Source organism: Dipodomys spectabilis, unplaced genomic scaffold (genome assembly GCF_019054845.1).
Source record: "Dipodomys spectabilis isolate Male_0828 unplaced genomic scaffold, ASM1905484v1 ptg000669l, whole genome shotgun sequence".
Taxonomy (NCBI): Eukaryota; Metazoa; Chordata; class Mammalia; order Rodentia; family Heteromyidae; genus Dipodomys; species Dipodomys spectabilis.
In genome coordinates this window covers 6,550,538-6,575,128 of record NW_024871346.1, presented here as the reverse complement: position 1 = coordinate 6,575,128, position 24,591 = coordinate 6,550,538, and the positions used below count along the sequence as shown (strand labels likewise).

At 51.1% G+C, this 24,591-nt stretch overlaps 1 protein-coding gene across 1 annotated transcript in view; it reads right to left on the bottom strand.

The window, feature by feature from the left end:
* The window catches only part of Trerf1 (transcriptional regulating factor 1), a 163,919-nt gene that overhangs the window by 39,290 nt on the left and 100,038 nt on the right, over positions 1–24,591 (bottom strand). The window contains 2 exon segments of the mRNA XM_042671984.1: positions 1,090–2,790; positions 23,357–23,461. Of these exon segments, the coding sequence (XP_042527918.1) occupies positions 1,090–2,520 (1,431 nt within the window). The 5' untranslated portion in view covers positions 2,521–2,790; positions 23,357–23,461.

Below are 24,591 nucleotides of genomic sequence, written 5' to 3'. Positions count from 1 at the left end.
CAGCCCCTTTGCCAGGTTTTCATCTCCACGACTGTATGTAGCATCCTCTTTGAAAGAGTCATGCTGCGCACTGCTGTGTCACAGGAGAACCCTGCAGTAGGAAAACATGGCTCACTTTTTTTTTTTTTTTTTTGTCATTGGTAGTGCCAGTGTTGGTGCTTGAACTCAGGGCCTGGGCGCTGTCCCTGAGCTTTTCTGCTCAAGCTAGAGCTCGCTGTACCACTTGACTCACAGCTCCTCTTCCAGTTTTTTTGGGGTACTTAATTAGAGTCTCACAGATTTTCCTGACCTGGCTGGCTTCGAACTGTGATCCTCAGATCTCAGTCTCCTGAGTAGCTAAGGATGACAGGTGTGAGCCACTGGTGCTTGGCTCCAGTTCACTTTAAGAAACTTCGAATTTATCTAGAGAGCCCATAGCTTCTCCAACACTGTCTATTAACATTCTGCAAAACGATTGTTCTATATGATAAACTTTGAGGAATTGTGTCCTAATACTTGCACAGGAAGATCAACTTCACAGACAATACCCCAAGGACACAGATTCAAGATGTGTATGTGTGTGTGAGTATAAGTACCAGGGGACAGTACCCTAGCACCTGACTCAAGATGATTATTACATGACTCATTTAGGACATAATACAGTATTTTTTTTTTGTCAGTCGTGGGGCCTGAACTCTGGGCCTGGGCGCTGTCCCTTAGCTCTTCAGCTCAAGGCTAGTACTCTACCATTTGAGCCACAGCGCCACTTCTAGCTTTTTCTGCTTATGTGGTGCTGAGGAATCGAACCCAGGGCCTCATGCATGCGAGGCAAGCACTCTACCACTGAGCCACCTTCCCAGCCCCAATAATGCAGTATTTTGGCCACATCTCCTTAGTGGGATTATAAGCTCTCTGGGTAAAGGACGGAATCAAATTAATTTTGCATCCCAAAGCCTGCCATAGTGCTTGGTGCATGTAGGTTTATGTTTTGTAGACTGCACCAAACCCAGAAAGCCTGAAGGCTGGCGAGAGGATTGGGCAAGGCAGAGCCTCAGCCCTGCTGGATCCTGTCTCCCACAGGGACGAGGGCAGAAGTGTCCCATGAGATACCTGGGGCCACATGGCACTGGGCGATGGCTGCTGAGGCTGAGACCCCATGTTGTTGAGGTGGACTCCACTGGGGGACAGGAGTGGCCGATGGGGGAGGGCACTGCTGACCCGACTCAGGTCCGAGCTCGCCGGATCTCCCATTCCTGTCTCCGGGGGGCCCAGGTCCCCGTGGGAACTGAGCATGGCTGGGGTCTGCCTATCGATCGAATAGGCTTTCAGCTGACTGTCCTCCCGTGGCTGCTGGGGCTGGGTTGCGTGGCTGTGCTGGTAGAGGGCGTGGCTGTAGGACTGCTGGGGCTCCTGGTAGTAGTACTGAGGCATGGAGCCCAGCTGGATCAGCTGGACGGCGTGCGCCTGCTCGGGGGTGTATTGGTGAGGGTCTCTGTGATATGACGGGGGCTGCAGGTGCACGGGCGGCGGCGGCTGCTCCTGCAAGTGCTGCTGCATCATGGGCTGGGCTTGGTAATACTGAGGTATCTGCATGGGGCCCTGCCGCGCCTGCAGGTGCACGGGTGTCTGCTGCTGCTGCTGAGGCTGGGGAGGGCGGATCTGTGGCGGCTGCGGGGGCTGCTGCTGCATTTCTTGCATGGAGACCCGCTGCTGCCCAGCTTGCTGCTGTGGAAAGTACTGGTGCTGCTGCACCTGGGGCAGATGCTGGGCCAGCACCTGTGGGGCCTGCAGAGGCTGGCCTCCCTGCAGGGGCATGGGAGGCAGAGGCTGCTGGTAGTCATAATACAGGTGGCCTTGGCTGGCGTGCTGCCCCACCTGCAGGGCTGGTTTGGACAGCCCACCTGGGAAGCCGGGGTGGGGCTGCTGGCCGGCCGGCTGGTAGCGGGAGGGAAGAGCGGAGGTGGGGGGCTCCAGGGGTTTCTGGGACAGCAGCTGGTGCAGGGCACTGTCGGGAGCCCCATCCATCACCGCTGACTGCGTGTGCAGCACCTGCGCCATGTTGTTGACCTGAATTCGCAGGTTCTGGTTGGCAAACACCTGGGTGAAGGAATCCAGCTTGTGCAAGACACCGCTGGTGAGCTTCTGGGTCCGGATCTCGCTGGCCTGGGCGTAGGTGTATTGGTAGGCGTCGGTGGGCTCCACCTGGGCCGGCGCCCCCCACATCATATTCGAGTTGGTCAAGTTGCCACGCAGTTGGACGTGGTTTCCGGTTCCGGCGTGGCCGCCCCAGCCCGCCTGCCTCGACGTATCCATTTGGCCAAGGTTTTTGGAGCCAATGGGTAAGCTCAGACCATCACGAGTATCTTGAGGGAAGTGGGGGGAGATGGGGGAGACCTGGGGGCCATCCATGCCACCCCCGGCCACTGTACTCCCATAGCTGTTGTTCAGCCCACCGTGGACACCCAGGGGTGGCTGTTGGTAGAAAAGGTTCTCACCACTGTGGGCCACGTGGTTGGTCTTGTACAGTTGCTGGTCCCCCATAGTGTCTGCCTTGGTGGTGGACGTCCAGCCACAAAACCATAAAGAAATTTTAAAAAGTAACTGAAGAAAATGCCCCCCCCCAAAAGATGGAAACCCTGAGAAGCTGAGTGGAAGTGTCCACACTACTCCACGGCGGACATGTCTGCGAGGGGGGTCGGAGGCAGGGGCTCCCGTCGGCCTGGACCACTCATGTGCAGAGCAAGGGGGACATCCTCACCCGGGCCGAGCAACCCCCCAAACAGCACCACCGCGAGGAGACGCTGTGCACACCTGCAAGATAAGATGCAAGGGAAAGGAACAGTTACTTGGACGTGGAGATGAGCGAGGAGGCGAGGGCTCACACCGGGGAGCCTCGCTACTCAGGAGGCTGAGATCTGAGGCTCGTGATTTGAAGCCTACCCAGGCAGAAAACTTCGCCAGAAGTGAAGTTGTGGCTCAAGTGGTAGAATACCAGCCTTGAGTGAAAACACACACACACACACACACACACACACACACACACGTAAACAAAACAGCCCACTGGATTAGAAGCAGCCAGGGTCATCTGCTTCAGTCTCTATAAATAATCCTCAGATCTGGGCTGTCACAGGACCTTTGAACTCTGACCCTGATCATCCTCCAACTGATAGTTCATTGGTTTATTATTTTTTGCTCATTGAGGAATCCATCCACCCTTCTGTCCACCCTCTGGGGGACATGAAGTTTTAAGACGTGCAATTGATCTGTTCAGCACCTACTAAGTGCAAGGCATGTTAGGAAATGATCAGGACGTGGGTGCACTCTTTATTCTGGGGGTACGGCGGTGAATTCTGGGCCTTACATGTGCTAGGGAGGCATTTGATTGCTTGAGACATGCTTTCCATCCTTCTTGCTTCCATTATCTTTTCTACTTTTTCTTTTCCTTGCCAGTCCTGGGGCTTGAACTTGGAGCCTGGGTGCTCTCCTTGGGCTCCGCTTTTTAAAAGCTCAAGGCTAGTGCTCTACCACTTGAGCCACAGCACCACTTCCGGTTTTCTGGTGGTTAATTAGAGAAAAGAGTGTCACAGACTTTCCAGCCTGGGCTGGCTTCAAACCTCACTCCTCAGATCTCAGACTTCAGAGTAGCTAGGATTACAGGTGTGAGCCATGGCGCCTGCCTGGCTTCAGTTATTTATTAGAAAGTCTTCTCCTATTTTTGCCCAGGGCAGCCTAAACCATGAGCCTTCTATTTACACTTCCCACAAGACAGCATGGTAGGCACACGCTAGCATGTCTAGTTATTGGCTGAGATAGAGTCACAGGAAAGTTTCCTCAACACAGGAAAGTTTCCAATTCCTTTCTTAATAGGAAGCTCTAAAAGAAATAATTATCTATAGTATGTATGTATATATGTATTTGGTGGTACTGGAGTTTGAACGCAGAGCTTTGTACTTGCAAGGCAAGTGCTCTATTACTTGAGCTAGGCTCCCGGGCCTTTTTGCCTGGACTATCATAAACCATGATCCTCCTCTTTGTGTTCCGTGAGTAGCTGGCATGACAGGTATACACCACTGTGCTTAGCTTTTTTCTTAGTTGAGATGGGATCTCCTGAACAGTTTTTTGCTTGGGTTGCTTTAAACTGTAATCCTACTGGCCTGAGCCTTCCAAGGGCTATAGATGTGGCTCAAGTGGTAAGATCACTTTCTTAGCAAACGTAAAGCAAGGAGTTCAGCCCCTCTACCACCCCCAAAAAGGATTTCCAATCATATTCTTTTTTTTTTTTGGTCTGGTCGTGGGGCCTGAACTCTGGGCCTGGGCACTGTCCCTCAGCTCTTCAGCTCAAGGCTAGTGCTCTACCACTTGAGCCACAGCGCCACTTCCGGCTTTTTTCTTTTTGCTTATGTGGTGCTGAGGAATTGAACCCAGGGCCTCAGGCATACAAGGCAAGCGCTCTACCACTGAGCCACCTTCCCAGCCCCTCCAATCATGTTCTTGCATGGAATTGGCTAACAAACAAACATGAAGCTGGGCGCCAGTGGCTCACGCCTCTAATCCTAGCTTCTCTGGAGGCTGAGGTCTGAAGACTGCGGTTCAAAGCCAGCCTGGGCAGGAAAGTCCATGAGACTCTTACCTCCAATAAACCACTCAGAAAACTGGAAGTGGTGCTGTGGCTCAAGTGATAGAGTGCTTTCCTTGAGCTGAAGAGCTCAGGGACAGCACCCAGGCCCAGAGTTCAAGCCCCACGACCGACAAAAAAAAAAAAAAAAAGGAAAACAAAAACAAAAAAACAAATACACACACACAAAAACTAAGAAACATGAAGCAATATTTTTCTTCTAGTCTGGGTGATAACATTATGGTCCGCCCTCTCTGATTCAATACAGACACTGCTCCTTCACAGGTGTGCATGTTGTATCTCAATACAAGTTTATTTTAAAAAGTCATCTAGCACTGAGGTACTGGTGGCTCACACCTGTAATCCCAGCTACTCAGGAGGCCAAGAGCAGAAAGATCACAGTTCAAGGACAGAAAAGTCTTGGAGATTCCAACTCCAAACAACCCACAGCTAAAAGCAGGACTGGAGGCATGGCTCAAGTGGTAGAGCACTAGACATGAGTAAGCAAATGGAACAAACATGAGGCCTTGAGTTCAAACCTCAACGCTGGTACAAAAAAAAGGAAATAAGCCATCTGGAACCACCCTCCTCCCATTGATTCATTATGACTTCCTTTTTTATATTTACTAATCATTAATTCAAATTAAAGAAGGCTCTATATTGTTGACCAACTGTATACCTTTTTTTTGTCAGTCCTGGAGGCTTGAACTCTAGGCCTGGGTGCTGTCCCTGTGCTCTGAATTCAGCTTAAGGCAAACATTCTACCACTTGAGCCACAGCGCCACTTCCAGTTTTCTAGTGGTTTATATTGGAGATAGGAGTCTCATGGACTTTCCTGCCTGGGCTGGCTTTGAACAGTGATCCTCAGATCTCAGCCTCCTGAGTAGCTAGGATTACAGGTGTGAGCCACCAGCACCCGGCTACTGTACACTATTAATAATTATACTAATAACTCAAATCTAGAGAAAATTTTAATACTTATAGTTTTATGATTTCAGGAAATTAAAAAGTTTCATATATATATGTAAACTTGTTACAGAGAAATAGCGTAGGGACACAAATGAAAGCATTTTAAGCATAAATATATATCACACTTACTGCATTAGGGCAAAATTCCCTGGGAGAGGATGAGACAGAAATAAAATTTCAAGGAGAAGGACAAGGATTATTGCAGAAGAGAGTGTTCATGTATTTTTAAAAAGCTGGGGATGGAATGGTTATGGTGTTTAGATTCCACTGGGTAAACTCGAAACAGTGATGTCATAGTTTTACTTAAAAATATCAATGTTTACAATACCGTGGAAGTCACATCTGCAAATAGATGATAAAAAAAAAGTAAACATAAACTTAAACATGGGTGAAGGGGTAAAGAGTTTTATCCAAAAGTCCCATAGGATGGATTTTAAGCAGAAATATGTGGAGAAGACCCTGGAACTTGAAGTGCTAAATGGGCACTGGAGGTTTCTGAGCAGAAGCAGGAGGGAGGTGGGTGTGTGGGGGCTGAGCTGTAGAAGCAGACGGACCAATTCCTTCTACTACTCAAAAAATGGTCCAGTCGGGTGCCAGTGGCTCACATCTGTAACCCTAGCTACTCAGGAGGCTGAGATCTGAGGATCACAGATCAAAGCCAGCCCAGGCAGGAAAGTTCATGAGACTCTTACCTTCAATTAACCAACAAAAAACTGGAAGTGGTGCTGTGGCTCAAGTGGTAGAGCACTCGCCACGAGCTGAAGAGCTGAGGGGCAGTGCCCAGGCCCAGAGTTCAAGCCCCACGACTGACCCCTCCACCCCCAAAAAAAGTGGGCCTGTTATCCCATCTACTTGGGAGACAGACTGGAGGATTGTGATTTGAGGCCAGCCTGTGCAAAAAGTCTGTGAGACTGTCAATGGAAGGAGCGTGGCATGGTGGTGCATGGTCGTTACACTAGCTAGGGCAGGAGCATCTCAGTCCTAGCAAAAATTGAGAGCCTGTTAGAAAAAGAACAAAAGCAAAATGGGCTAGAGGCATAGCTGAAGTGGTAGAGCACCCGTCTAGCCAGTGGGAAGTACTGAGTTCTAATGAAAGGAAAGGTAGTCTGGAAAGCAGAATGTCAGGTTCTGGCTGGGATCTATGCAGGGGAGAATCGGTCTGCATTTTAGCAGGCTTCCCACCCACAGGTGATTCCTGTGTACTTCCAATCTGAGAAGCACTGGGTCAGGGGCAGACACAGGCCGGGCAGACCCTACCCCTTCCAATTGTACCCTCCATCTGCCTTGGCATCCCAATCCACTCCCCCTTCTCCCCCTCCTCCCCCCCAACCCCCATGGCTTCGCTAGCTCAGAGCCGTGGGTCACCGACCTCCTCCACTTCACCACTACCGTTCAAAGCAACTCAACATCATCGCCCCCAGCAGGTGTGTTTTCCAGGGACTCATCCCTTGACCTGGCCCTGCTCTATTGCCACAGGGCCTTTTCACATACTGTCTGCCCCCTGAGGAGAGCTCTTCCCTTTCCCACCCTTTCTTCATCTAGTACATAGAGTATCATCAGCTCTCAGCTCAAACCACACAGTCTCAAGATGTCCACACTGACCCCAGCTTCCCAAGTCTGCAACTAGTCCTCTCCCCCTTTATTGGCCAGTCCTGGGCTTCAACTCAGGGTCTGGGTACTGCCCCTGAGCTTCTTTTTGCTCACGGCTAGCATTCTACCACTTGAGCCACAGCGCCACTTCCAGACTTTTCTGTGTATGTGGTACTGAGGAATCGAACCCAGGGCTCCATGGATGCTAGGCAAGCACTCTACCACTAAACCACCTTCCCAGCCCTAGTTCCTTACTTATTCCACATTCCTTTACAACTGGTTCCTCCCTTTGAACCAACCCACCTCCCCATCCTACTAGTTTACCTCCTAATACTTTTTTTTTTTTTTTAATGTTTGATGTAGTATAGGGGCTTGAACTCAGGGCCTTGGCATTATCCTTCAGCTTGCTTGCTCAAGGCTATCCACTTACCCAGAGGCAGGGCTGGCAGCCAACCCATCTTGCATACTCCATGACTCTGCAACCTAGCAGATGGTCAATAAACACTCATGGAATGGGAATGCCAAGCCAGGCAAATGAGACTTGTTGCAGGTCACTTGATACCCAGGTCCTTCACATTGGACACAGACCAAGGGGCAGAATCCAGTTTTCTATGCTCCTTGCTGAGACCTTCTGGCAGGGGGTGGGGGACGCAGTGCTTGCACACTTAGCCAGATAGACGCAGTGAATAGTGTCGGCTTTGTGGACTGTGTAGTTTCAGTGTCATAAAGGGGCCCAGAGGCGACATCTAAATGAGTGGGCGTGGCCACACTAGACTACAACCTTCCATTCTAGGACCTTGAAACTTGCACCAGCCTTGAGCAGAAAAAGGTAAGGGACTGTGCCTAGGCTAGGCTCTGAGTTCAAGTCCCAGTATTCCCTACACACACACACACACACACACAGAGGCCATGGCCGGCATTCTCCAGCGTCAGACTCCTCCCTGATCCCCTGGCCTAAGGCATCCTTTGACTGAGACAAGGGGAGAGGAAGTTGATGCTGGCTGGGGTCTTGGCCAGACTTGTTTGTTTACAATTCAGAAGAGGTGACACCCTGATCAGCCAGACCACCGCGGCTTCTTTGAGGAACAAAAAAATCAAAAGACTTTCCCTTTTCTGACTGCAGCACCATTTAGAAGCTTGGCTATACAACTTCCCAAACGCCTTCCTTGGCTCATGGTCTAGACTTGCCTTCCTCCGGGGTCTTAGGGGGTCTGCCAAGAAGCCTTAACTCAGATCCTCTGGGGGGTTTTCCTCCCAGCTTTTCTCCACCAAGGAAGCAGAGGCCAAGGGCATTTCTCCAGGATGGGGGCTCCTCGCGGCACACGCTTCTCTTTTAAGCCATGTTGTCATTCTAAATGCTTTCTGATTAGTCTCCTCAACAAAGCGGGTGAGTATTTTCCAATCCAGTAACCACACAGCCGTGTTCTGCAGCCCGCCTGGCCCCTAGCTTCCAAGTCTGGCGGTTCTTCCCTTCCTCCCTCCCTCTCTCCCTCCCTTCCTTCCTGGGCCTCATGCTGACTCTTAGTCCTGGGAAGAGCCTCTGAGATCCCAGAGCTCTGAGCTTCTCCATCCTTCCTGGCCGGGTTGCTCTCTTCAAGCCCTAGGAACACAGTTCACAGCACAGGAACCTACCAAGAGGGCGCTTGGAATTTTGCCTCCCCATTCTCCATTAGGAAATGATGAGTGGATGACTCCACTTTTGGTTCTCTCTGCCTTCGCCATCTTTCCTCTGGGCTGCAGGCCCTTCCGAGAGACGGACTTTATCACTGTTTCCCACTGTGACTGCCCCATGCCATGTCTTAGTTCTTTCCTGGCTGGCACACGACACAGCGGTGTGGATGCCGAGAACCTGGTGAGAGCAGTCAAGGCGGCTGCAGTCTAGGGCAGCTTCCTGGAGGAGGCGATCATGATCTGAATACAAGGACTGGGGAGTGGGAATAGCAACACACACAGGCGGGCGCTTTAAGGGGGACTGGTGCGGAAGACAGATGTCCTAGGCTTCGGTTCTGCTGACTTTGTGACCCTGGCAAGGTCATTTGACCCCTCCGAACCCAAACTGCCACCGTGCTTTTTAGATCATCTGAATAACTGAAGGAAGGTTTCCTAGAAGAAAGCAGAGTAAAATCCATACAATTTCTGCCCCGTCTTTTGTGGACCTGCAGAAACTGAAATTTGGGGTTGTGTGGGCAATTGGTGCTCACAGCACAGACCTGGAAATTACATAGGGGACAAGTGCACGTGTCACAGAGACCATCATGAGTGAGCCCCGCCTCTCTCTGCAGGACACAGAGGAAGGTCACAAACAAACAAAATGAGGCACGGAGGCAGCTGGGCGCTGGTGGCTCACGCCTGTCATCCTAGCTACTCAGGAGGCTGAGATCTGAGAATCGCAGTTCAAAGCCAGCCCAGGCAGAAAAGTCTGTAAGACTCTAATCTCCAATAAACCACCAGAAAAACCAGAAGTGGCACTGTGGCTCAAATGGTAGAGTGCTCGCCTTGGGCTGAAGAGCTCAGGCACAATGCCTAGGCGCAGAGTTCACGCCCCACAACCAACCCTCCAAAAATTAAATAAATAAATTCAAGAGACCCTCCAACTCAACAATGGTGTTACTGTCATCCCCGGAGATACTAGGAAAAGTAAGCAGGAGGGTCTCAGACAGGCCAGACTGGGTGTAGAGACCCTACTTTGAAAATAACCAATGGAAAAAAGGGGCTGGGGGCATGACTCAAATGGTAAATCACCTGCCTAGCAAGCATGAAGCTCAGAGTTCATTCCCAGGATCTTGCTGCTATGATCAACCACTTCTAGTATGGAAAATGGCTCTGTGAGACCAGCACAGGACATGTTCCAATGCAGCTACAGGGATTAATGCCCTCTCCATCAGCACTGTTCCAATCAGTGACAGCTCAAAGATGACAGAGGGAACTTACAAACTATCCTCCTGGCATTTTTGAACACCTGACTCTGAGGGGGGACAAGGCAGGGAAAGGACCTCTGCAGCCTGCCTGGCCCCTCCCTCAATCACCTGGTGACAGAGTGACTGACAGCTGATTCAGCCAACCGATCTATAGAGAGAAGACAGAGCAGGTAGGGGAGATGCCTGGGCCATCAGCTCTGAGAGGAGTCTGAAATAACCCAAGGCAGTCAATTCTCAACTGCAAATAGACCAGCAGGCTCAGTCAATAACCACCCTGAACACCGACTAGCAGCAGGTGGAGATCTTTGTCCTTATGAATGGACTGAGGACTCCACGGCTCAGAGATTAGCATCCGTGCTCAGCCTGCCCTTTATATTCTTCCTTTTTTTTTTTTTTTTTTGTCAGTTGTGGGGCTTGAACTCAGGGCCTAAGACACTGTCCCTGAGCTCATTCACTCAAGGCTAGCACTCTACCATTTTGAGCCACAGCGCCACTTCCTATTTTCTAGTGGTTAATTGGAAATAAAGAGTCTCATAGACTTTCCTGCCGGGGCTGGCTTTAAACTTCAATCCTCAGATCTCAGCCTCTTGAGTAGCTAGGATTACAGGCATGAGCCACCAGTGGCTGACCTTTTATATACTTTCACACAAACTTACCCCAAGGGCTTGCTATGCCAGGACTTTACCATGGAAGATGAAAACCCACCAACCACCATCTGTGTGGCTGAGCTTACACCTGCAGGAGAGGGACTTCCAAAAGAATTTCCCTGGGGGGAGGGGGAGGGCAGGCAGAGCAGGGCCACTGGCCACACCACACCTGGCTTTGCAGAGTGAATAGGGCTGGACCTGGAAGGAGGCTGAGCTCTCTGCAGGGCAGAGGGTTCTAGGACTTGGAGGAAGGATCTTCTCCTGCCTGGATGACTTGGGGAAGGAGAACTTCTCAATCAGCACTGGGACTGGAGCCAAAGACAGGCTCTCCATCCCGAAGCTGGCCTGGGCAGGGAGGGCAGGGCAGGGCAGGGTAGATGGGAGATTTCCCTCGGGCTGTACCCTCAAAGCCCCAGGGAGTGTGGGAGATTAAAGACTTGAGTTGGGTGATTTAGGCCCCCTAAGCCCCACCTATACCTCAGAGTGAATTATTAAAGTAAGAAAACACAAATCCAGCGCTCCAGGGCTCCAAGGCTATTACTTAAAAACCACACCCAGCAGTCTAGAAGCCCAGCTGCTGCACACAGCTGTCTCAGGTCAAGCCGCAGAGGCCTTCTTTGGCCACAGGGCACCATGGGGAAGGACTGGGCAGGAATCCAGGCCGAGTACTGGGATAAGCACGAGCCACCTCCCCCCCCCAGACCTTAGCACCCCAGGATTGCTGCTTGGGTTAAGGGCTCAGTTCCCAAATGGACCAGCAGGCTCAGTACTGGCAGCTATTATATATATACACATACACATATTCTTTATATACTATATAGACATATATTATTTGTTATATATAATATCACATATATACAGTGACTGTGCAGTATACATACTATACAAAGTCTTGGTCACCCAGGGCCCCAGAGAGGAGCGTGGTGCCCCCCTTCTTTCTGGAAGGAAACTCAGCCATGCCTTTCAGCCTGGAAGTCCTTCGTGGAAAGCCGGGGACTCAGCCTGTGACATCAGCACCACACTCGGACATCGGGTAAACAGCGGTGGCGGCACAGAGCCACATCCTGGGCAATGCCACAGCCCCCGCCCGGGCTCTTTGATTTTAAGAAGACCACCAGCAATCTCTGAAGCCCCTTTTGGCTCAGCGTTCTGAGGTCTTTCGGAGAATTCTAGGGATCAACAAATCAAGCAGAGGGGCCTGTGTCATGTGGGTTGGAGGCCTTCCCAGTACCACTTCCCCAAGTCATTCCCAGCCAAGGCCCCAGCGCGGCTAGCTCTGGCCTCTCCTGCTCAGATCCAGTCCCCTGGGCAGCTGGAAGGCCTGCCTCGTTCATCTATGGGCTCAGCCTGGTGGCTGCCTACGTGAGATCTGGACATCTGGCTGCCCCTGGCGGTCTCCTATCTCCTCATTGTGCTATGGGAGGCTGGGCAAGACTGTAATTCTAGGGTCCAGGAGCCAGCTTGCTCCTGGTGGCTATCTGTACAGGCTCTCAGAACCCTTGCAGGCCAAGGGAGCAATGGGGCAAGGGATACCCTAGAAGGGCCAATTGTGGGGGCTGCTGAGGATGGAGAGTCTGGAGGACCTCGGTCCACACTGCTTAAGAAAAACCAGCCGGGTGCCTGTGGATCACACCTGCGATCCAAGCTACTTAGGAGGCTGAGATAAGAGGACTGAGGTTCCAAGTCAGTCCAGGCAGGAAAGTCTAGGAGCCTTTTCTCTCCAACTAACCACCCAAAAGCCGGAAGTGGAGGTATGCCTCAAGTGACAGAGCTCCAGTCTGAAGCCAAAACACTAAGCAAGGGCTTGAGGCTTTGAGGTTAATTGTCGAAACTAGCACCAAAAGAAACCAAACCAAACCACTACCAACAAAACAGCAATAAAATACCCACTATGTTGCCATTTATCGAGGTATCTGGGAATGTGGGTCACAGGACCGAGTTGGAAGCAGGACTTCCCCTCTTCCTCCTCTGAGGTCCCTCATGGTGAGTGGGGACAGGGACCAAGGTAGGCTTGCAGCTACAGAGAGGCCTGGGGGGGGGGGGGTTGAGGGGGTACCTCACTGCCTCCTCAGTACCCTCCTCACCCCCCTGAGAAGCCCGAGTCTGAGATGACTTGCTGAAGGCTGACATCCTGTTGGTCATTGGACCCCCCATTAGCTCACACACCCAGTTTCTTGCCAAAACAACTCAACTTCCCTTTGCTGCTGAAGTAATGGCGCCCTAGGGCCCCTGCAGCTCCAATGGGGCCGGACACGGGCCTGGAGCCTGCGAACGGAGCCTGGCAGCGGCCAGGAGAGGCCCAGGCCCGCTCTCTCAGTGAGCAGAGCTCAAGGCAGGGAGGTAATGTCATTTCTTCCCGAGAGCACAGAGTTTGCTCGACACCAGTGGAGCTCAGGGCAAACCAGTCTCCCAGGCTCACAGTCACCCATCTTTTGACCCTATCTATGCCTGTGTCTTCCAGAGGGACAGTGAGATGATCGAAGGGCAGCAGGAACATTCTAGAAAACACCGGCATTCTAGACAGCATGGGCATCAGCTATGCTACTTGTCTGCTTTGTTTCAAAGATGAGGAAATGACCATTTGGGGGAGTGAGCTTCCTGAGGTCATGCATTCCATGACCCAGGGCGGGTCCCCAAGCCTTAGATGCCTGAGGAGGAGGAGGGGCACCTGATACCTGATGCGCCCCTGCCCGCTGGCTGTAGATCTGATGGGACTGCATGCCCGTGCCCCTGCATCCTTCCAGCTTTCCCCTTGACCTCAGAGACCAGCAGCAACAGCTATGCCCGCACCCGTAGCATTCAGTCATGAACTTGGAACTGGGAGAACAAGACGTACTTTACAGCAAGAGGAAGGGAGGAGAGGGAAGAAGGGAGGAAGGAAGGAAGAAAACGGAAGGAAAGGAGAGAGAGAGGAAAAGAGGAGGGAAGGAAGGAAGGAAGGAGAGAGGGAGGGAGGGAGGGAGGGAGGGAGGGAAGGAAGGAAGGAAGGAAGGAAGGAAGGAAGGAAGGAAGGAAGGAAGGAAGGAAGAAGGAAGGAAGGGAGGAGAGAGGGAGGGAGGGAGGGAAGGAAGGAAGGAAGGAAGGAAGGAAGGAAGGAAGGAAGGAAGGAAGGAAGGAAGGAAGGAAGGAAGGAAGAAGGAAGGAAGGGAGGAAGGGAGGAAGGGAGAAATCAAGGGAGTAGGGAAGGGGAAACTCCAGGAAACTTTTAAACTTAACAGGCAAAGCTCTAGTTATCTACATAATATCTACATAATATTTTTTCCTCATCAGAACATGTCACTAGAGAGAAATGGCTCACACAGAAGCCCCCGAGGGCCTCTGCTGGGAAAGGCAGGGTTCAAACCTCAGTCTTGCTCTGGCCAGGTGAGTAGCCCTTCAGGCACACTTGGCATCCACAGCGCCTGGAGTGGGCAGGGCAGCCTGGCGCTGGGTGGGGTTTTCTATTGTATGGCTTTGACGTGGAAACCGGTCCAATTAGATCCAATGACTCAGTTGTGATGGGTTGGGTTTGGTTACTTGTCTCCTAGGCAACCTCAGCCCTCCCAGTTTCAATAAGCAGAATGATGGGAAGAAAGGGGAAGACCCCCACCCCCCTGGGAGCCTCTGGCAGGGATGTGCCACCACCTTGCTTTCCCAGCACCTCTGAAAGCATCAGGCCCCAGGGCATCATGGGAAGGCTCAATGGCACCACTATACTAGGCAGAGCCAAACCAGAAGACAATCTCCCACCAGCGGCTTGCTTTTTGCGGGTAACTTCTGGGGTGTGTAGGACCCCATGAATCAGTACAATGCAGGGGATATACAAGAGGGAATCTGAATGAGGCTGTAGGGTTCAGCTCCCAAGTCCAAGGAGAGCAAAAGAGATGTCATTATTTAGTGGTCATCCAATGTATAACCCTATCAATACTAACATCTCATTAATAACAAAAATAAAAGTGACAAGTTATATATAGTCACATCAGCCCCTGCGCCACGCCAGTGAAAGCAATCCTCTACTTCCTTCCCAGGGGCCAGAGGCCCAGCTCTCTCACTTTTGGCTGCAAGCTGAGGAAGCCAGGATTTACTGTCTGGCAGGGCCAGCCCAGGGAGGCAGGTCTGGAGCGGCCTCCATGTCCACACACGCCATCTGATCTGACAGGCACACGGGGCCTTCTCCAGGGGAGTTCCTGACTCACTCAGGGCTCGTGCCAACCTCCCAGACCTTAGAAAAGGTGTAGTGGCACACACCTGTAATCCCAGCTACTCAGGAGGCAGAAGTAGGAGGATCTTGGTTTCAGACCAGTCCTGGCAAAGTTAGCATGAAACCAAAAGCAAAAGGACTGGAGGCATGGCTCAAGTGGTAGAGTGATGGGCCCTGGGTTCAATCCCTAGTAAGGCAAAAAGGAAGCAAGGAGGGAAAGAAAGGAGGGAACGACAGGAAAAAAGGGAGTAAGGGAAGGAAGGAAAGGGAGAGAAGAAAAAAGGGAGGGATGGAAGGAAGAAAGGGAGAACCAAAGAAGGGAAGGAATGAAAGGGGGAGGGAGGGAAGGAGAAAGGGAGAGAGAAGGAAAAGGGGAGGGAGGGATGAAAGGAAGAGAGGAAAGGGAAGGAAGGAGGGGAAAAGAGAAGGGAGGAAAGAGGGAAAGAAGGAAGAGGGAGGGAAGGGACGGAGAGGGATGGATGGATGCGGTGTTGCTATGCCCCAGGGAGGAAGGGAGGTGTAGAGGTCTAATATGCCAGCAAGACTCAACCAAGGGAGACAGAGCCCAGAGTGCCCAGCCCCAGGCCATGGGGCCTCCGAGAAGCCTGAGCATGTGCCCCAGAACAAGGCCAGCTTGCCAGAACACATAAGAAGGCATCACTGAGGAGCAAAGACACAAAGTATCTGATAGAGTTCCATAGATTAAACAATGTCTCTGCTCTCCTGGAATAGTTCTCCCAAAAAACTCTGGGTTTTCTGGCCTTCACCCAGGTCTCCCCCTCTCCTCTTGGAAACACCTCATAGCTATCTCTCTCCACCGGAAGCGGAAACTCGAACAATTTCAGCTGGGTTCTTCTAAGCCCACTTCCCCTGCCCACCTACCTCCCAGCCCCCACCCGGGGCTGTGCGTTCAGGAAATGCAAAACCCGCGCAAGCAAAGATAGCTGGGACCAAGCAGCAAGGAGGCCATAGCCCTGTGACCTTGCTGGGCAAGTGACTTCCCTCTGCACCTCCGACTCCACTTCTGCAGAGTGAGCAGAGGTGACACAGAGCTCCCAAGCCCCCTGCACCCGGAGCCTCCCCCAACTAGCCCAACCAAGGCGCCCAGAGGGATGGCTTCCCACACTGATAACTTAGGGGAGCTCTACCTCTCCGGAGGGCCGAAGCTGGGAGGTCAAAACACCTGCACCTTATCCTGCTCTAGTATGTTTTTGGAACAGGAGAGAGAGTGAAGCTGGAAGAAGGCTCAGATTAGACTTAAACTCTAGGTATAATGTTGCAATTAGTAGGTCAGGCATGTTGGCACATGCCTGTAATCTCAGCTACTGGAGAAGTGGAGACAGGAAGATCTTGGTCCAAGAACAGCCTGGGCAAAAGCACAAGACCCTGCCTAAATAGCAAAGTAAAACCAAAAGGCCCAGGGGGTGTGGCTCAACAAGGCCTTGAACTATAAATCGGTATATCAATATAGCTCTCTATACATTTACGTATGCCTATTCATCACATGGAGAATAAAGCATAGGAAGACAATAAGGATTACTACCTTATTTTTCGAAGGGAGACCCCTGAACAGGGAGGACTTGCTGGCCAGTCTCCAAAGGAGCAATTAGTGACTCAGCTCACAAGTGTTCTCCTGGATTTGGTGTGATCCTAAGAACACCGGAGGTGCCTGGGGCACCCCCGTCTCTCCACCCACCATCACTGACACCCCAAACTCTGCAGGTGACCCCAGGTGTGATGTGCCCTGGTTCCCAGTTCTAACAATGGTCTCCACGTCTCCACGTGTGCACGCAGGCTAAGCCCTCACATGACCGGGAGAACTGGCCATGGAGGATGGTCGGTCCACCTGGGGGGCTCCCCATAGGCTAGCAAGGGGTACTAAGCAATCCATTCCGGCCCCCAGCTCGGAGCAGCTGGGATGAAGGCGGGACAGGAAGCGTGAATCACCAGCCGGTGAGCAGCTGTTGAGACTGTGAGGTTTGCTGGTGGGGTTGGGCCTTTAAGCCCAGGGCAAACAGTGCAGGGCCACATGGCTGGCTAGAGGAGGCTCTTCTCCCCGACCTCCTCACCTAGCCTCCCTGGCAGCTCTGGTCCCAGCACTATGTGCAAGGAGAAGATGACAACAAGCGGGGGGAGAAGGGGGGAAGAACAGGGGTGCAAGGCGGGAATCCAAGGGCTTTTTGGTACTCACAGATGGTACATCTAGAGAAAAGTGTCCACCGATTCTTGGTTTTCACAGGTGAGTTGTAGTCCAGACACAAGCACGAGAGAGAGTCAGACACCACGCACGCCCCCACTTACGTGCTCATCCAGGCTCAGGAACCTGGAGACACCGTCAAGTAGTCACTGCAGGCCGCTCAGACTGTGTGTGTGTGTGTGTGTGTGTGTGTGTGTGTGTGTGTGTGTGTGTGTGTGTGTGTGTGTGTGTGTGTGTGCGTGTGCGCATGCAGGTTCTGGGACTTGAACTCAGGACCTCTTGCTCTCACTTGGCTTTTTCGCTGGTCTACGAACGTGAGCTTCACTTCCACTTCTGCATTTTTGCCGGTTAACTGGAGATAAGAATCTCTAGGATTTTCCTGCCCGAGCTGGCTTCAAACCACAATATTCAGATCTCAGCTTCCTGAGTAGCTAGGATTACAGGCATGAGCCATGGGCTGGCTTTTTTTCCCTGGGCTTTTGATATGTCTCTTGCAGGAAGGCTCAAGGAGGCCACTTGGGGTCTGGAATACTGATTCTCCTCTAACTTAGACCTCATCACATCTGCAGCCAGGACTCACGAAGCTCCCCTTCTGGCTACCTCGCTGACCTGCCCCCTCTGAGCTAGCAATGAGTCCTCCTCCTCTTCCTGCCTCCTCCAGGAAGCCTGTCCTGACTACTTCAGGGCACGATGCTTCTCCCCAGAAATCCACTCTGCATGCCCAGCTGGCTTAGGAAGATGCTCTGTCTTTTATATGGGTATGAGATTTTCTTTTCCTTTCTTCTCTTTTAATATAGACAAATGTTTAGAGAACTTTTTAGGCTCACTATAATTTGAGGCTTAAAAAAAAAAAACCAACCAAAGCCGGGCACTGGTGGCTCACGCCTGTAATCCTAGCTACTCAGGAGGCTGAGATCTGAGGATCGCGGTTCAAAGCCAGCCCGGGCAGGAGAGACCGTGAGACTCCTATCTCCAATAAACCACCAGAAAACTGGAAGTGGCGCTGTAGCTCAAGTGGTAGAGCGCTCGCCTTGAGCTGAAGAGCTGAGGGACAGCTCCCAGGCCCAGAGTTCAAGCCCCACGACCAACAAAAAAACAAAACAAAACAAAAAAAACAAAAAACCAACCACCACCACCACCATTGGCCTAGTACAGAGTCACTATCAGTGGCAGGTGCTGAGATAAGGTTGTTGCCTGATAGCTATCAGATCAGGATGTGACTTGATAGAAATCTGGGGAGTAACATAACGTTACTGAGATGGTGAGGTAAGCACTGTTACACGGCAGCTACAAGAACAGAAGCCAATGAGCATTGATGAGCCTGTGCCCCGCCTGGCCACGGCAGGGGCCTGTATCACTGAGCAGCAGTGCTCTCTCGACTAGGGGACCACACAAGGGAGACCGCTACCATGAGTGAGTGGCATGCGCAGCCTCTTTGTGGCCTGCACAGGGTCCAAGGCAGAAGCGGGGTGGGGGGAGAGAAGGAGTACGATCTGCCCCACCAGAACCTCTGCAAACAACGGCCAGCTTGTGTTCTGTTTGCAATTGCTTCTTTTTATCTCATTGTTCATTCTTGAGAAGTATCTCATTGTGTCGCCCAGGCGCTAGCCTTGAACTTCTGAGTTCAAATGATCCTCCTACCTCAGCCTCTAGAGCAGCTGGGACTACAGGTATGTGCCACTGTACCAAGTTCCTCATTCAAAGCATGCAGCAGGGAGGCTAGGCATCTCACGCTTACTGGACTCTTGCCTCCATTTTATAAGACAGCATGTCTATTTGAAAGCCCCGTCATCAGGGGCCCTGGCCTTGGGGAAATCTGTTCTCAGTCGTAAGAACACGATGACAAGTGCTTATCACCTTGTCTAAGTTCCAGGGCACAGCTCTACATCTAACAGTGTCCCTACCTCAGCTTTGTGTGCCCTCCCCAGGTGACCGATGGAGAAACTGAGGCTCAGAGAAAAGTCCCACAGCTGCGGTGGAACTCAGCTCTTTCTCTTTTGGCTCCTTAAGCCCCAAAGCCAAAACCCGTGTGTGTGTGTGTGTGTGTGTGTGTGTGTGTGTGTGTGTGTGTGTGTGTGTGTGTGTGTGTGTGTGTGTGTGTGTGTGTGTGTGTGTGTGTGTGTGTGTGTGTGTGTGTGTGTGTGTGTGTGTGTGTGTGTGTGTGTGTTGCTCTCCATGAAAGGCATTGCAGTGGGAACTAAAAGCCCAGGGCAGGAAGGACAAGGTGGGTATGGAAGAAAGGGCACAGGGCAGGGGAGATGGGGAAGGGGAGGCGGCATGGGAGGTAAGGAAGTGAGGGTCTAGAGTAGCACACAGGAGCTGGCTTGGGCCTGGAGCCCGCAGCAGAGTGAGAACAAAGCGAGTTGCTGCCGTGACTACCAGTGGACCAGGCCACAAAACAGGAGAAGCCATTTCCTCTCTCAAGGAAGATAAACACAGATCCATAAACAAGTCTGACAAAGCTGTCCAGCTATTTAAAGCATGCTGCTAGAAACCAATATCCTTTGTGACCATAAAGCTATGTCCCGAACAGTCAGCGGCTGCCTTGGGGAGAGGGAAGGTGAGAAAAGGGGGGAGGAAAGGGAAATGCTGTGCTCCAGTGTTCGCTCTGCTGAGCCTATGATAGTGGCCGTTGCACATCTTCTCTGGAACTTGGGGTACAGTCTTCTGGGAAGGAGTAGTAGGAGAGGAAACACGACTTTCTGGCCATATGGCAGACCAAATACTTTCTCAAGTCTTTCTAAAACAACTGATATGCTTGGCAAAACATTTAAATCTTACGATGATAGCTGGGTGTGGTAGCACAGATCTGTAATCCCAGCAATTTGGGGAGGCAGAAATAAGAGGACTATAGTCCAAAGCCAATAGGGCCTATTGAAAAGAAAAAAAAAAAACAAAGCAAAAAAGGGCTGAGGGAATGACTATCAAGCCCAAGCCCTGAGTTCAATCCCCAATCACACACACACACATACACACACACACACACACACACACACACACACACACACTAACAAAAATGATATCACTATATTGCAATGGCACAAACAGATTTCTCAAAAACCAAAGTCAAATTAAGAGTAGGAACATTGAGAGGTTGGCTTCTGCCCTGCTCAGATTCTGCAGAATCTGAGATTTTGAATTTTCCAGTGGGAGCTGCAGAGGCTTCAAAGCTGAGGAGACCCGGAAGCAGGGCTCCCAAGGGATCCATGGTTGACCAAAGAAATGAACAGGATCCATAGAAAGGGAACTTTCCCTGGGCCTTAGGCTGGCAGGGAGGAAGGGGGGAGGGGGGGGGTGGGGGGGGGGAGGAGGTGAGGGGAAAATCTCCTCTGAAAATTTGTAACTATAAGCTGGACATTGCATAGTCTGTAGTCTGAATTGTGTTACTTGTATGGCCAGAAAAGTAATAAATAATTAATGAATTCAAAGCCCAGGGCCAGTAGCTCACACCTGTCATCCTAGCTACTCAGGAGGCTGAGATCTGAGGATCGTGGCTCTAAGTCAGCCTAAATAGGAAAGTCCTGTGAGAGTCATATCTCCAATTAACCACTAAAAGCTGGAAGTAGAGCTGTGGCTTAAAGTGGTAGAACATTAGTCTTGAGCAAAAGAAGCTCAGGGACGTGCCCAGGCTCTGAGTTCAAGCCCCAGTTCCGGCACCAAAAAAGGAAAAAAAAAAAATTCAAGTTGATTTTCAGTTACTAGTCTCTCAACCCCCAGAACTACCAGAAGCAAATGCAAATGAATTTAGAAAAATCAACTTCAATCCACAGCTCAAATAATTCCCAAAATAAAGTTCAGAGAGCTGGTGGTTCACGCCTATCATCCCAGCTACTCCGGAGGCTGAGATCTGAGGATCAAGGTTGAAAGCCAGCCCAGGCAGGAAAGTCCATGAGACTCTACCTCTTAAAAAAAAAAATTAAAAAGGCCAAAAGTGGAGCTGTGCCTCAAGTGGTAGAGTGCAGGTCCTGTGAAGAAGAACCCCAGGAATAGCACCTAGGCCATGAGTTCATGCCACAAGACCAGTGCGCACGCGCGCGCACGCGCGCGCGCGCGCGCACACACACACACACACACACACACACACACACACACACACACACACAGTCCAAGAAGAAGCATCAGCTGACAAAGTGAACTAAATAGCAGTCAACAGAAATCACAGAAGCTAGGACCAGATCCACATAGACACCAACACTGAAATCCAGACATGAGAGGACAAAATTTCCAATGAGCTAATCCATATGAAAAAAAAAAAATTCTTCAAATATGAGCAAGAAACCAGAGAACAGAGATATCACCAAGGCGATTTGAAAAATAATATACCAGAACTTCTAGAAATGACCAATAAAGGAAGTTCACTTCCTCCAAGGGGGGGGGGGGGGGGCGGGGGAAGGGCTCAATGGCTGGATTACACAGCATTGAAGACACAGAACCAATTAGTTACACAGAAGACAGACTTGAAGAAATTATCCACATCGGGCTGGGAAGGTGGCTCAGTGGTAGAGCACTTGCCTTGCATGCCTGAGGCCCTGGGTTCAATTCCTCAGCACCACATAAGCAAAAAGAAGAAAGCCGGAAGTGGCGCTATGGCTCAAGTGGTAGAGCGCTAGCCTTGAGCTGAAGAGCTGAGGGACAGCGCCCAGGCCCAGAGTTTAGGCCCCACGACCAGACCCCCCCAAAAAAATAAAAGAAAGAAAGAAATTATCCACATCTCAGCCTAGAGAATCAAAGATGGAAACAACTGTCTGTAGCTCTAACCTGAGTCAACTGAGGTTCCAAAAGACAAGAGAGAAAGGGGAAGTGATAATACCCAAAGAAATCAAGGGTGAGAACATCCCAGAAGAGTCGAAGGACACGAATCTTTAATTCTAGGAATCCCAATAAACCCAAGTAGAACCAAGACAGAAATTTACATCTAGACACATAATAATAATGAAAAAATATTTATATTGTATATTAAATGTTTATATTTACATACATATATGTCATATATATTATATGAACTAGTTATACTTTTTGGAGGGGTGGTGGTACTGGGGATTGAACTCAGGGCCTTGCACTTGTTAGGCAAGGGAACTACTTCTTAAGCCACGTCTCCAGACCCGCAAACAATAGTTTTTAATGTAGCTAAAGAGAGCATCTGACCCCAGGACAAGCAACTGGACTGAAAACCAACTTCTTAACAAATGACTCAATGCTTGAGGCCATGGTATAATGGCACCACCTAAAAACAAGCACAGCCTGGCATTGTTGGCTCATGCCTGTATTCCTAGCTACTCAAGAGGCTGAGATCTGAGGATCTAGGTTTGAAGCCAGCCCAGGGAAGGAAGTCCCTGACATCTTATCTCCAATTAACCACCAGAAAACTGGAAGTAGAGCGGTGGCTCAAGTGGTAGAGCACTCGCCTTGAGCTGAAGAGCTTAGGGACAGCGCCCAGGCCCAGAGTTCAAGCCCCACAACTGACAAAGAAAATAAAAATAGAAAACCAAAGTTGAAAGCTGTAGAGCAAAGTCTTTCCCTATAAAATCCAAAGTCTCCAAGAACCCAATCGCTTTAGCTTTAGAAAAGACAGAGACCCCATCTTCCTCACCCCCGGAGCTCAGCACAGCACCTGTCCTGAAGGATGCTGATACAGTCACTGGAGAATGGAGGGAAATGCCTCATCTCCTTGGGACAATGCAGGAGACACAGCCATGGCAGGACAGACCTGGGGTCCATGAAGCCCTTCCCACGTGAAGAGCCAGTGGGCTCTGTACAAAGCAGAGCAGGGCCCAGGCAGAGTTCATTCTCAGGGGAGGAGGGGGAGCAGAAGGCGGGCTGGAGCGGCTGGTCTGTGCTGTACCAGATCAGTAAGCAGAACTTATAGAACTCCACTGCTGCTCAGCGATGGGCTTTGCATGGGCCAGGAGCCAGTGTGGCAATGTACTGGACCTCCCAGGCCACCCCCAGCACCCTTTCCCATTCTATCCTGCCCAAAGTCTTCATCCGTACGCGATCACAAGATGCATCCAAGGTCCCAGAGTCTGGGGAAGGGGGGGGAGGATGCAGGATGCACCCCAACCATGCAACTCCATGCCCTTCCTGCCAGTCTCACCCCAAAAAGACCACACTGTGCCAGCTGACCAACACACACACACACACACACACACACACACACACACACACACACACACACACACACACACTCACCAGTCTCCCAGCACAAGACCAGGGACTGATTAGGAAAGCCTGGTCGGCCTGTAGGAGGGAAGCGGAGCTCACCGTGGCCGGGGCGGCAGGCGGCGGGCCGGGGGCCGGGCGCGGGGCTCCTGCGCCGGCCGGTCATGCTCTCATGCTGCAGGGCAGGCGGGAAGAGAAGACCCGGCTCTGAAGGAAAAAGGAGAAGGAAAGGTCACTTCCTCATCGCCTCTCCTCAGGCAGCAGCACAGTCTGGCTGCGGGCACCTCCAGAAAGGCCCAGGGGCTCCCCAGGATGCTATCACCCCTCTTTTGGACTCGGGGGTACCGGTAGATGCAGTTCTAAAACCCCAGGGGATGTTCTGCAGGAAATGAGGGATGAGAATGCTCAGAAGAGTTAGTTACATGGTGGGCTGGGAAGGTGGCTCAGCGGTAGAGCGCTTGCCTTGCATGCATGAGGCCCTGGGTTTGATTCCTTAGCACCAAACCTAAGCAGAAAAAGCCAGAAGTGATGCTGTGGCTCAAGTGGTAGAGACACAGAGACAGATACAGAGACACAGAGATAGAGATCGTGAGACACACAGAGAAATAGAGAAAAACACAGAAAGCGACAGAGGGAAGGAGAATCTGGTCTCAGGGCAATGGAGTTTGGTAAGTGCTATGATTTCCCCAGGTCTACCCAACGTGCCGTGCCCGGACCTGGGAGCATCGTCCCCCTCACAAGTGGCACAACCCCCTCCCCCACCACTTCTCATTTAATAGGTGACGAAGGACCGGTTTTGTTTTGTTTTTCTGATTTCTAAATCATCAGAGAAGAAACATTTCCCGGAGTTACGGAGTTGTCTCTTAAAGCAGACTGAAAATAAATCCTTTGGCAAGGTGGAGAAGGCGCCCCTCCCCACTGGTTAATACTGTGCAAACAAATTTAAAAAGTACTCTGAAATCTTTTGTCTGCAAAAGCCAGTTTAAAAAAAGAAAAAGTCACCCTCTATCAACTGCCTGAAGGCTGAGGGAACATTCTAGTCATCCATCTGAATGTGCAAGAGAAAGTGCTCCTTGCTGTCATCTCTCAGCTTCTCTTTCTTATTTTATTTCTTTTTGTGCCATTACTGGGGTTTGAACTTGTGGCTTGGGTGCATTCCCTGAGCTCTTTCACCCAACGCTAGTGCTCTACCACTGTGGGCCACAGCGTCACTTCCAGTTTTCTGGCAGTTAATTGAAGCTAAGAGTCTCATGGACTTTCCTGCCCAGGCTGGCTTTGAACTGTCATACCTAGATCTTGAGTGGCTAGGATTACAGGCATGAGCTCTGGCACCTGTT